Raw genomic sequence first — 13,363 nt, 5'->3', positions numbered from 1 at the left:
GCTTCATTTTGCCGATGTGCTCACCTCGGTTGTGCATTAGCATCTAAGCGAGGTTTGTCTTTTGTCAGCAGTTTCACTTTGGCGACAGGGTTGCTTTCTTTCAGCTTCATGCTGTAGCCTCGTACTACTTTCTTCTTCCGACTCGTTAACTTGGGACCGCCTTGCCGGCTCTTTGAGCTTCTTGCTGTAGCCTTGCACTTCTGGCCTGGACAGATAGACACACACACACTTCCACGTGTAGACATTTATATATCAGATTATTTTTCTCTTAAAAATGTTCCCTCTTGTGTTTCAATAAATAAATGTTCATCCTTCATTTTCATTTTGAAACAGCAAGAAGCCAAGTTTTTATCCAGGCCAAGAACAACGTTTAAGTACAAAGCATTTTTTTTAGATACATATGACATGGCACAGTCAGACTAAAGTGAAACATGTTGAGTATATCAAAATATCATGCAAGGGATACAATTTGAACAAGTTAAACAACAAATTCAATTAAGAATTATTTATAAGAATAAGTACTCTTTGATAATAAAATTTTCATTTGAAAGACATGTTGTTTTGTCTGTCTGATGTCAATGGACACAATTCTCAGCTAGTGTCTGGTTTTTTTTTGGAGACAGGGGCATATTTCTTTGCATCCTGAGCAAGTATTGAAGTGAATTTTGTTCTAATTGGATGAATGGGGTTCAGAAAATAATTGATATGATCGAAGGGGTGCTATCTGCACAAACAAAATATCAGCAAGATGGTCAAATGTGTTGTGTAAAAAGTGTGTGTTTATTGAGAAGGGAAGAAAAATCACGAACTACAATGTTAAAGAGAAGAATATAAAATCTGCTATCACTCCGGCCTCGTCTCAACAGGTCTTAAACCCCAGAAGGATGGCTGGCTTGCTGACTTGCCAATCTATAAAGTATCAAGAATACCGTTCCTCCTCACTGATCTAATTTTCTCTGACTCTCTTATTCAAGGTTTAGGCTCTTGACGAACATAGTATACAATTGCTTAAGTTACATTTGACTTTCATTTGGGCTGGTACTCCTGCCTATGGTGTTTCTGGGGCATCTATCAGCATACATACAGGACTTGCCCCGCCTAGCAGTCCTTTCAGTTCCATAATGACATGTACAGGATCTCTCCTGCTCCTGTTGTACCACTCTCTGTCTCTGCCGTGATGTTTTTATTCCAAAACTTTACCGTGGTAATGGAAAATAAATAGCTTTGCCTTTGAACACAGAAAACTAAACAAGCAAACTACTTATGAAGTCTTTTTTATAGTTATTTGTGTAACGAGCAGTAATGTGACTTGAAATATAATTCATATGCTTAAAGCTTACATACTTAGGCATGACATTTTCAATGTTCCATTGACATATTATTTGCCAATGAGTTTTTGATGGAAATTTGTAGTTTTTTTTATTCCTTATATTTGGTTTTATTTAAGTTAACCGACTTATAACTAATTACAAAAATACATAATACTGAGCCATCTACTTCCAAACTTGGCCTCTTAAGCCACGCTCAACCCCTTCTGTGTCTAATTGCGTTATTTTAATCTTAAAACGGAGACAAAGGCTTGCATCATTTCACACACAGCCCATAATGAGCTGCCAGTGTTCCAGTTGAGTATAGTATGACTCGCTTATGAGGAAATTTTGTTGGTGTTGTATATGTTTCAGTCTGCTCCTCACTCCAGTGTAAAGGTGAGATTGAATAGGTTTTTAATTTTATATCAGGCATGGAATAAAATACCAAATCACATAGTAGCAGTGAACGTGTTAAAGTTGCTTCTTTCTGAAACATAGGCAATTATGTGAAGTTGCTTGAGGTCATGTTGTAAGATGGTATGAAGGTGCAACCTTATGGTATCTACTCTGATTTAATATTAATGCATATTGTTTGTCTAAGTTAACATAATAATGAACGTGTATAGCAATAAATCTGTAGTTACTTAAGAAGTCTGAATTTATAGAGACCAGCCTTTCACAGAAAGGTATCAATGGAAATCCAATGTCTAATATACAGTACATATAATCATATTACTATATAAAATTAGAAGCCTTTCTCATTAATCAGGAAATCTCCAACACTACCCAAAAGTATGCATGCAGCTCATTATAGTATAAGCTATATAAATGTAATGAATTATTATTATTATTATTATTATTATTATGTAACTCTTTTGCCTGTGCAAGAATTGTATGGTACATTGGCTTAAGAACACCAGACACTTTTGCCTTTAAATACTGTAGTTTATTTCTGATGTCAAAACATCAGTTTAGGGTAGTAATATCAAATCTCAGCAGGCAAAGTCTTGAAATTCCTAACACTCTTAACATCAACATCTGCTATTTCATTTTTCTTAGGTTTAACTGGTCATCTGTTAGGGATTAGGTACAAAATGTGGAAAAGGTTAATGTAGTTTGCTTCCATTAGTGTTTGTGTTGTCAGAGGAACGTTAACCTTTTCACTTTCAAGTTTCAGTCCTCAATGTATCGCTAAGATCTATGTATTGTTCAAGAAATTATTTCTATTGAAATGTAGTGTTTTGTTTTCCATTTATAAGGACATTACTGTTACACGTACAGTGAAATTATTTATAATATACTGTATGCTCCTCAGCCTCTTTGGTTTGGCTACACTTGCTGTATAATCATTTTTTTCTTAATATGCTTGAATATTGAACTTCAAGTATTAAAATTGAAAAAATAACATAAGAACATAGTCACAAGCATTCCACCATGAATTTACAGGTATTACTGTTTTACATAATTCTATCATCTATCTTATTCTTTGCTTTCTAAGATACAGTATTATATGTGGGCTCCTTCATTTTTCCTTTGTAAAAGAGAAATGATTAATTCCAAGCATTATGAAATACGGCGGAAAAATCATTGTTGAAATATATTCACTTTTAACTTATTATTCACAGTATTATTACTTGCTTAGATTTTTCTGGGCAATACTGTAAAATAAATATTCCCATAATAATCATCACTTTTTTTTTTATTTCTTTAGCCAATTATTCCTAAAAGCCCTACAAGTAGTGTGGCTACTCCCTCAAGTACAATCAGCACGCCTTCTAAGCGAGAGACTTCTGCACTTCAAGATCTTTACATCCCACCACCTCCTTCTGAGCCTTATACTCCCAGGTAACTACTGAGTTGCACTGTGGCTTTAATTTTAAAATATGGGATAGGTGGGCTTCATTACTGTTACAGCCTGGCAGAGCAATACCAAAGCGGTAGGAGAGTGTGGAACTGTTTTTAAAGATTAGATGATCTCTTTCAATCCCCATTGTAGACACAAAAAAAATCATACAATATGTTTATACCATTTTCTGATTCTCTTCTGCATGGTTCTTTTTTTCAACGTTTCCACTTAGTCATTTCAGCATATTTAGCATAAAAATAAAAAAACATTTAATTTTTTGGCAAAGGCAAAAAGACAGGTCTCAATAAATTTTATCAATACCGTGGCAGGTTGGATAAATAAGTCCTGCTGATAGACCTCCATATCCTGCTTCCCTTCATTCTGTGTTCTTAATATTGATTCTGTTTTACCATTTTAGTTCAATTAATTTTTACTTTACCATATACAGGTAGTGCAGTGGCAGGCATTTGTGTTTAGTCTCCCTGGTGCAGAAACATGCAGTAACAATATAATATAGGAGATCAAATTACTAATCACAACATTTACATTTTTAAATAGATATGATTTTATTCCAAATCAAATGAAAAATAAATGACTAAATTAGATTTCAAATATAAACATAGAGCAGTCAGAAAAAGTAACACAAATTCTAAAATTGTACAATAAGATTATAGCCAAAATTATTCTTAAGGCAGAATAATTACACATTATTTTTCAAAGTCTTCCAAAAAGATATACGTGATTTTAAATTTTATTACCTTTTTATTTAGAGACTCAAAAAAAAAAAAAAAAAACCTTCACGTTCAACGTAACACCTAAATTGTCCTCAATATAAACATAATTTTAAGCTCGACACATAGTGTCATTGCTAAATCTCTAGTGTGTGTGTAGCTTTAAACCATTTTTGGGGAGAGAAAATAATGTTTGTAGTGTGATGCAGCCATTTTCCTATATCTGCAGCTGCTGGTTGAACAGATGCTTTCTCACTGACTGGTGTCTGGCAGCTAACAGAAGTCCCACTGTGTAGCCATTAATTCTCAAAGGCACTAAGATTCTTACAAGCCCTGGATGAAAAAGCTAAGGAAAAATACTTGAAGTGCATGTCTTGAACTTACTAATAACTATTATTATGTCTTTTCTAAGTTTTGTGGCCAGTTTTAGACAATAGTATGGAATATATGTATATTATCAGTAAGTGACGTTGCGGGTCAGCCCCACCCTACCAGGCCCCACCAGGAGCCTCTGAACTCTATCAACATTGATATTCATGACCAGGATGAGCTTGGCAAATGAGGATAAACACACACAAAGCAAGAGGTAGGTGAAACAGAACCATAGTTACTTTATTAAAACAAAATACAAACAAACGCTGTTCAAAAGTGCAGTGCAACCCTTCAATAAATAAATATTCCATAAAAGGTCCATGATGGTTGAGGTTAAAAATCCATTAAAGAAATAATCCATTAAAAAGAAAGTGCAGGATGCAGGAGTCTTCTTTAAAATTCTCAGTCCCTAAAGCTTCCCTTTAAAAACCAATCCACGGTCTTCCAAGGAGACCCACTGGACCCCTGCACTGCTCTGCGCTCACCACTGCCATAGGGCTCCACCCGGCGAACACGCGCCACCCTCCCACTGCTGCCTATCACTGGCTCCACCCAGTTAGAGGACACTCCTGAGCATGATGATCACTCCCACTCTCAAGTTACTCAATAGGAGTGATTCCTGAGCACAGGACACAACTGCTTCTCCTTTGGCCACTCTCACTCCTGCCTTTCTTCTTCCTTTTGTTAACCTTCATTCTTTCTCTGTTTTGTTCTGGTAAAGAGTGTGGAAGTGGACAGTCATGGCTAAAGAGCAGTTATCTGTAATCACCTCAGAGGTGCTGATCGGCTGCTAAAATCAGTTGCCCAGGGTATATGGCTGCCAGTGAGCCTCCAGAGTTATTCAAGCATGGATCAATGTATGAAGACAGAAACAGTGAGCACCAGTTGTTGTCACCTCTGACCCCAAATGAGTGGTGTGAGGCAGAACTACCTGCAAATGAGCAGGAAGGCACTGCACAAGGCGGATTAGAGTGTGTGGAACTGGATGTAAGGAGCTGTGGAAGACTGGGGAGACGTTGGAGGGCAGCTGAGGAAGGAAACAGCAGTTCCAGCTGAGGAATAACCCTTAGAGAGGGTTTCACACCAAAATAATGTAAAAATCCCCCCACAAAACCCTGGAATTTTGCAATTGTGATATTGTATAAAAAAATAAATTATGTTCAATTCCACAAAACTATATGCAGGGGTAGATTTATAGGTACTCCTAGTATTCACAGAAGTAGGGCCCCTGATCCAAATTAATAAAAATGCAATTTTTGTATCTTTTAGCATCTGGCAAGATTGTACTTTCTGTAATTTTGAATCCAATTTCAAGATTTCATTTTTTTGAATTCTCACATAATTTTTACCTTGATGTCAAGCTCTGTTCACAATGCGCAAAGACGCTGGCAAAGTTATTACTGACTGGAAAATTCCAGGTCGGCGTGTAGTGGTTGAGAAACGCAAAAATATTGTTAAAAAAAATAACAATAAAAATATTGTTAACATCATTTACCCTTTTTATGTATTAAAGTGTAATATGAACAAAAACAAAATAAGAGAAAGATAATAGTATATGTATGCATTTTTATACATCTTTTTAAACTGTGCATCTAAAGAGTGATGTGTTAGAAACACAAACAAGAGCTGCACCTTTTTAGTTGTTGTAGTGATGACCTAAAACACACAAGACCGCCCCTTATTGTTAGCAAATGCATTTTCTAGTATATCAAAATATTTTTACCTCTTTATTTGAAAAATTGTTTTTTATTGTTTATTGGCCAAACATTTGGCCTTTGTTTGTGTAGTATTTTGGGTTTAATTTAATTATTTATATTTCATCATATTTCATCACATTTTTATTAAGAAGTTGATACTCTATGAAATTATATGATCAATGAACTCATTAATGCAAACTTTTAATGCTCTTATTTTGACAAGAGATGAAAAGGGCAATCTCCCGAGTGAGGATCTCACCCGACACAATGCTGGAATCCCGGTGGCAAAAGGTTCTGAGTCTCCCAACTCATTCCTTGACCAGGAGTACAGGAAGAGGTTTACCATGGTGGAGGAAGATACAATGCTCTATTGTTACGAGTATGAAAAAGGCAGAGCTGGAGGGTCCACTAGAAGGGAAAGCACACCGACATATGGTAAATATCATTCACTAGTGTAGAATGAACATGCCTGGAAATGCAAGGTATGAGTTTTTGGCAAATTGTTTGGAAATGACAAACTTCATTGATATTTTTCCAATTTTATAATGGGAGATGGCAACTAGACTTATCATCCCTACTTCATGTGCTTCATTAGTTAAGAAATAATGTGCTTTTTATATTACAGTTGCAAATAAGTGATAAAAGTAGATCATTTTATGTGGAATGGTTACCTTCTTTCTGTATGCCCTTTGTCATTTCTTGTAAGACTTTCACATATTTACCCTTACCTTGCTGTATCTAAACATTATGCTGTTGAATAAGATAAATTACAATATGTTGTTCATAAGGTGAAGTGTGACTCTTTGCTTTTGTTTGGTTGTAGTAAAACCTCTTTCGAGGTTTGTCGAGAAGTTTGCTTACCTTGGCAGTGATGTTCATGTCTCTGGTGACTCTTCCTATGAAGTGAGTAGATGGAGTAGGAGAGCATGGGGGGTAATGAGATCGCTGGAAAGTTGTGTGTGGCGCTCCCAATATCTGTGCAAAAGGAGTCCTGTTGCTTCCTGTCCTTCTATAAGGTTGCGAGACATTGACGCAATCCAGTGACCTGAGATGAAGACTGGACTCTTTTGGTACTGTGTCCCTTCTGGGAATCCTTGGGTACCGCTGGTTTGACTTTGTGTTGAATGAGCAGTTGCTCATGGAGACTCGAATGAGGCACATTACCTGCATTGTGAGGGAGCTTCATTTACGGCACTACGGCCACGTGGCACGATTCCCCCAAGGGTGGTCCGGCTCGCAGGATTGTCATTGTTGAAGACCCAAGTGGCTGGACCAGGCAAAGGAGATGCCCACGTAACTTCTGGCTCTGGCAGATAGAGGGTAATTTTCGGATGGTGGGATTGGACCACGTGTCTGTCTGGGGGATTGCCAACCAGGATCCCAAGCTGTTTCGTCATGTGGTGAGTGCAGCAACGCGCTGTACCAGTGCATGCTCCCCAACCTGACCTGACCTATAGTGAAGCTTAAGCTGTTGTCCTACCATGGAAGTTTAAGTTCCAAGTTGGAATGTGCTCAGTTTGTGGGGTTTTCCAGTGAGAATGAAATATGTTACTTTAGTAGTTGTAAAAGAAGATTAGTTTGCTCAGGGTGTTTATCAGTACTCGGAGACACTACTAGTACAAAGTAGTTTTATGTAATAGAAAATGGATGTGTTAATGTTACTTTTTTGATGGTGCTTAAATATTGTGTTAAGCAGTAAGATGATATTACCATATTATTGTTCTTTTAAAAATGCTTAACAGCCCTGAATTTCTGCTGAATGATTGGTCCCACTGTTTCTTTTTTAAATATAGTGTATCTTTACTGTTAAAATAAATTACCTGAACCGTGCTTCACAATGAACTTGTTTGGTTTAAGGGAAGGGATTTTCTATCCATAATCTTGTGAATCTTGTCCTTCTGTTTCTTTTATGGTTATCGTTTCGTTTTCCACTCTCATGTCTGGATATTTCATTCAAAAAATGAGGATTTTGTGAGCCTCTGTATAGAATGTTTCATTGAGATATGCTTCAGAAAGAACTGTCGCCAGGACAAATCTGCTGTTGCTGCATCTTTCCCGCTCAATACCTAATGACATTTAATTTTCTGTATAACAGAGAAGTGAGATCAGAAGGGAATGGGAAGGGACACATGGCACTGGATCATAAACTACAGTATACTGTAAGGGATAAAAGAAAGGATAACTTGGATTCTACTCCTTTGTTATTGTTTTACTTACAGTGTGAAATTAAGTTCAAAGAATTTTTTTGATGATGTATGTTCTTTGAGCTTCTGTTTATAGAAGCTTATTTTTATATGTGATTTGTTAACAACACTTTGTCAGCATATTTATTAGGTTAGCATCACTTTGATTTTTAATTACACATTAGACAGAATGTGAACATAACAACAAATACTTACTGTTCTTTAATGTCTAATTTGATCCTTAAGATATAAAAGGCAGAGACTTACAGAATATATGATGAGAATAGTTACATGCCAACATGTTGTATAAGATCACACTTTATTTAAAGCAAATGAAGAACTGCTTGTTTTTCTTTGTCAGCACACATGGGTTCACTGTGCTATAAAATGTCCTTAGATTTATGATTTAATAATAAGAAAAAGTGATCAGTTTACAGATGTGTCTTTAAAAGTGATAAATGTGTCCTCATTTCTAGCTGTAGACTAATTTGCAAGACCTCAGTGCTCATATAGAGAACTCTAAAAACAAAAATAAATGACTCCAGGGTAATTGTCATTATGCTGCTTATATCTGAGTTTATGCCACACTAGCTATCCTCTAAAATTGGTGTTTAGGATAATGAAGGCAGTAGTAGTGTCACAAAGAGTCTGTTCAGTGACACACTGACTCTCTGATGCATTTCTCAGTTTTTATTTCACAGGGGTTTTTTTAACTTGACGTGTACTTCTAAAGTAAAGACTCCCCTGTCTCACTTTTCGGATGCAGTAAAAAGAGGGACATTCAGCACTTTTATTTTAAACCATACAGAAAATTAGTTTTTCCTTATGACTGTCCTCCCATAATATAGTCTACTGCTATAATAATGTAAAAACAAAGTTATTTTTTGTATTATGTCAAATAGTGTGTTTTGCCTCCAAATTCATAGATAACTAATAGAAGTGTTTAAATCAAGCATTCTATGACTTTTAACATAATGGATTCTCTTGTTTATGTTTACTGACAACCCATTTTACATGTAATGGGTGCTCACAATACAAATTGCCCCAGCATCCTTCATCTTTTAAGTACTCCTGTAATAAAACTTAAAATACTACAGTGATTATAAAACTAATTGCATTTGAATTAATAATCAGCCTTGCCAGTAAAACTTATAAATAACTTAAAAATATTATTTATATGTCTTCTACTCTATGTTTGTGGTTATTAGAAATTATGACCTACCTACATGTGTGATGCGACTTTCAAGTTCAGATTAATGGGATATATGTGCAGAGATTTTACAGTTTGCTGTTTTTATGCTAGACATTCGGTACAGCATAATAGGCCTAGTTTTGGGCAAGATTCAAACATTAAACCATTATCTTCCCAGATAATCCAGCAATGTGAAGTATGTAGCAATTAATTTTAATCAGTTTAATCATAAGCCAGTCAGAGCAACCCCAATTTTAAACCATAAATAATTTTCTATATGCACTGTATCTTGGCCAATAGCCAATGGAAGAAAAGTGTAAGAACTTACTGTATATTAACATTGTGGGAAAAAAGGGAGGATCTTTTTCCTGAGTGTCATGTGGTATTTTAGTCTTCAGATTGACTTAACTGAGATCAACATGTGATGTGAACAATCTGTGTCCTTCTGCAGAGCCATCTGATTCTGAGGCAAGATCAAACAAAGTTGGGTTTCTTTATTTTTTCCTACTGTTAATTTATATAAAAAGGTAATGTTTTTTATAGTATGTGTTAGATAACGTTCTGTTACATTATGTACTTCTACACTTTCAAATCGTTTTTATTTTTCTTTAATATGCTATTCTTGAATTAACCTAAACTTCTCTAGTATTATTTCTTTACTAGACATTAAGACCGTTACAATAACAGGCGCTAGAACAGTAGTCCATAAACATTAGTAGGAACAGTCTATATTGAATGGCAAGGGACCTTTTACCTCATTACATTTTTTCCGTAAAATGCCTGTAATTTTCTCTGACAGTAATACTGGCTTTGCTGTCTGTAATATGCGTTTAATTTTCTGTCACAACAGTGGGCAATCAGCAGATTCTCCCCAGCAACTGATGTAAAGTGCGCAAAAATAAATCTACTTTTACTTTACACTTTACCGGGCCAAGCTTTCTTAATCGCAAATCTGACAACCTCAGAGTGAACACTTGCACAACAATGGGGAAGCTGGTCTCCACGTCTCAGTACCCGATTGGATTTTTCATGTTTTCTGTTTTAGGTCTTACCTCATTTACCGAAATCCGATTGGATCTGCCGCGCGATATTTTATAGGTCCCGCCCTCTCTGTCTTGTGTGACGCGTCAGGGGGCCATTGAAGTAGCGCACCGTGCCCCGCGCATGCGCACTTCACCAGAAGACACACACACACGGACACTGGACGCACACAGAGGTTTTCTTGACGATCTCCTGTGCAATTCATCAGGTTCCAAATTTCCTTAACGTACACCTACATTGAAAGTTAGTTGAGCATTGAAAATATGTTACTTTCTACAATTTAAAATGTCAACAACAGAAAATATGACTATTTTGAGCTCCAGGAATAATTTTGTGAGCAAAAAGTCTGCTGATGCTAAGTTTATAGCAACCGTTGCAGCTACAAGTATGAGCTGGCATCTGTCAGATAAGTTTTGACACTGAATGGGCTTTTATGGGAGTAGGGGAACGGCTTAAGCATAATAAGATTAACCAAGTTTGTTTTTGCAGAAATATCATTTTTATAAAACCTGTTTAGTTAATCGACACTGGCCTAATGGCTGTTACATCGACAATTTAAAAAGGCTGAATCTCTTCATTAATTGCTTAGTGTAAGACTTTTATGCAGTTCTACTCAGCCCTGACAAGCAAGTTAAGAGAGAGAGATTCACAAATGTTAATTAGTTGAAGTGTTCACTCCTTTGAACAAAAACAAGTTACTTATCATATAATGTACACCGTTTTCATTAAACTGTTAACACAACAATGTCTATTTTCAAATCTGCATAATGCAATTTGCAGTCATGAGAGCCCTAAGCCTTTCTGAGTTTGAGCCATTTGTTAACTTGCTCTTTGTGTCATTTAACTGAAAATATTTAAGTCCACTATTCCAAAAATCACACTAGTATGTCATTTCTAGACTCTCTTAAATATTGAATTGTGTTTTTTTTTTAATGTGGAGACCAATCAGCAAAATATATATTTTGGATGAGGCCTTTCAATTGTTTTTGTACAGTTTAAGAATAACATCCACACCCACCTGACTTAAAATGGTACAAGTCCTATATAACCCAGCAAGTAGAAACTTTCTTAATGGCCTCTATCTGGTGTGGAAACCAGGGGCGCTCCAGCTGCCCCAACCCCGACACAGACAGGCAGAGACATGAGTTGAGCACAGCACACGTTCATTTCCACATGGGAAGTGCATCTCCTTCGCTCCCCTCAACAGCACAGTACACCAAGCACAAAATATACAGTCCCGTCTTCTTCCTTTCTTCTCCCTTTGTCTTTCCACATCCATCCTCTGGCAAGCTTTGTCCTCTTCCAAAGCTGCCCTTTAGTGTCCCCCAGTCCTTCCATCCAGTTGGTGTCCAGGCAGGGTAATGGCCGTGGTTGCCCATCACACTGTCTGTGGACATCAATAAACCTGCTGTGGTTTTCTCACAAGATGAAGTTTCAAGTTATTACATGTGATATTTTTATTTCCTTCATGTGTAACACCATATATTTATTTATGTTAAATAGCATTTTCCACATATGTGACCAAGTCTGAATTTGGTCCAGATCCCCATAATAAATTTGCTTACTCTAGAACACCTGTCATCTTTCTAAGTTTAGTATCATCAGTAATCTTAACAAGATGGTAAGCTGTTGTTATCTGAAGAAATGCTAAAACCGCAAATTCCAAAAAACATGAAAACAAAATACTTCGATAATAAACTGCATGTTTGTGTTTAATGTGTTTAACATCTGCATATTCTAATTAAGGAAACCTCAAAGAATATGACAGTAACCAAAAATAATTTTACTTCTAGTTCTAGTAATTAACTAGAACAGGAAAATGGGAAAACTTAACAAGATAAAGTAAAAGCAATGGTTAACGAATATGTTTCATTAACAGTACTGAAAAACTAAAAACATTGTCACAAACAGGGCTCAAGCCAAGACAAAATTCAGAAAACAATGCCAGTTAACAAGTGTAGCGTCAGAAAACATGGAAAATCAGCAATCAGTTCAACAATCATGATTTTTAAGACCAGAAAAAATGTTTCAACAAAGCCTAAGAAACTACTGTATAAATGAGGAATGTCAAATCAAATTTTATTTGTTGTATACAATTAATTACACACAGTACAATTTGTAGACTCCAAGACTATGCATTAAAGAAGGACAATAAACAATAATACACAAAGCTGTTCAGCTTGATTCATTTTTACTTACACCTGCCAAGTCAGTACACAGTCTTAGGGTGATGACCAGCTGTCCTTCAATGACCATTTTGCTTTGGTCCCTTAGTCTTGCAGTTTCACTCTGTACAATACCTGAAAGATCAGACCATTTCTGACGAGAGTATACACACAACTCCTGGCCCAGTCTCTGGTGTTGTCTTGGCTGGATTAATGCAAGTCTGCTGGCAGATGATTCAGAATACAGTGGCACGTCTGACGCTCAACCAGCTGAGGTGGGAACATGTCACTTCTCTCGTCAGATCATTATTATACTGGCTTCCTGTGGTGATGCATATTAAGTTCAAAACTTTGATGTTTGCCTACAGAGTAGTCCGTGGATCTGCACCTATATATATGGCAACACTTATGAGGTCCTGTGCTCCTTCTAGACCTCTCAGATCTGCTGTTGAACAGCATCTGGTGATGCCACCTCGGCATGGTATCAAATGTCAGTCCAGACTCTCCATGTGTAGTTCCTGGCAAGTAGAATGAGCTGCCCACCTCCATTCAAAACTCTGACTCCCTAAATGTGTTCAGGAAGCATTTGAGACTCTTGTTTGGTAAAACTCTAACTTTTTTTGTAAATCTGAGAATTATAACTAGCTTATATTTTGTTTTGAGCTTTTCACTTATGGAAATTAATTTTTGTCCTTGTCCTGTAATAATTGTCCCCAAACAGTTCATGTTCTGATATTACTTGATTATGTTGACCGCTTTTGAAAGTTGCTTTGGAAAAAAGTGTCTGCTAAGCAAGTAAATGTCAAAGTTTACAAAGCTAAGACTG

General features: G+C 36.4%; 1 protein-coding gene across 8 annotated transcripts in view; it reads left to right on the top strand.

The window, feature by feature from the left end:
• The window catches only part of cnksr2a (connector enhancer of kinase suppressor of Ras 2a), a 676,696-nt gene that overhangs the window by 416,617 nt on the left and 246,716 nt on the right, over positions 1-13,363 (top strand). For all 8 annotated transcript variants that reach the window (XM_051926925.1, XM_028799452.2, XM_028799451.2 and 5 more), the window contains 2 exons: positions 3,022-3,155; positions 6,180-6,391. In XM_051926925.1, the coding sequence (XP_051782885.1) occupies positions 3,022-3,155; positions 6,180-6,391 (346 nt within the window). The remainder of the gene's footprint in view (positions 1-3,021; positions 3,156-6,179; positions 6,392-13,363) is intronic.

The sequence above is a fragment of the Erpetoichthys calabaricus genome, chromosome 4 (genome assembly GCF_900747795.2).
Source record: "Erpetoichthys calabaricus chromosome 4, fErpCal1.3, whole genome shotgun sequence".
NCBI classification, from domain to species: domain Eukaryota; kingdom Metazoa; phylum Chordata; class Cladistia; order Polypteriformes; family Polypteridae; genus Erpetoichthys; species Erpetoichthys calabaricus.
The sequence above is the reverse complement of the archived record's forward strand: the minus strand, read 5'-3'. Positions and strand labels throughout refer to the sequence as shown.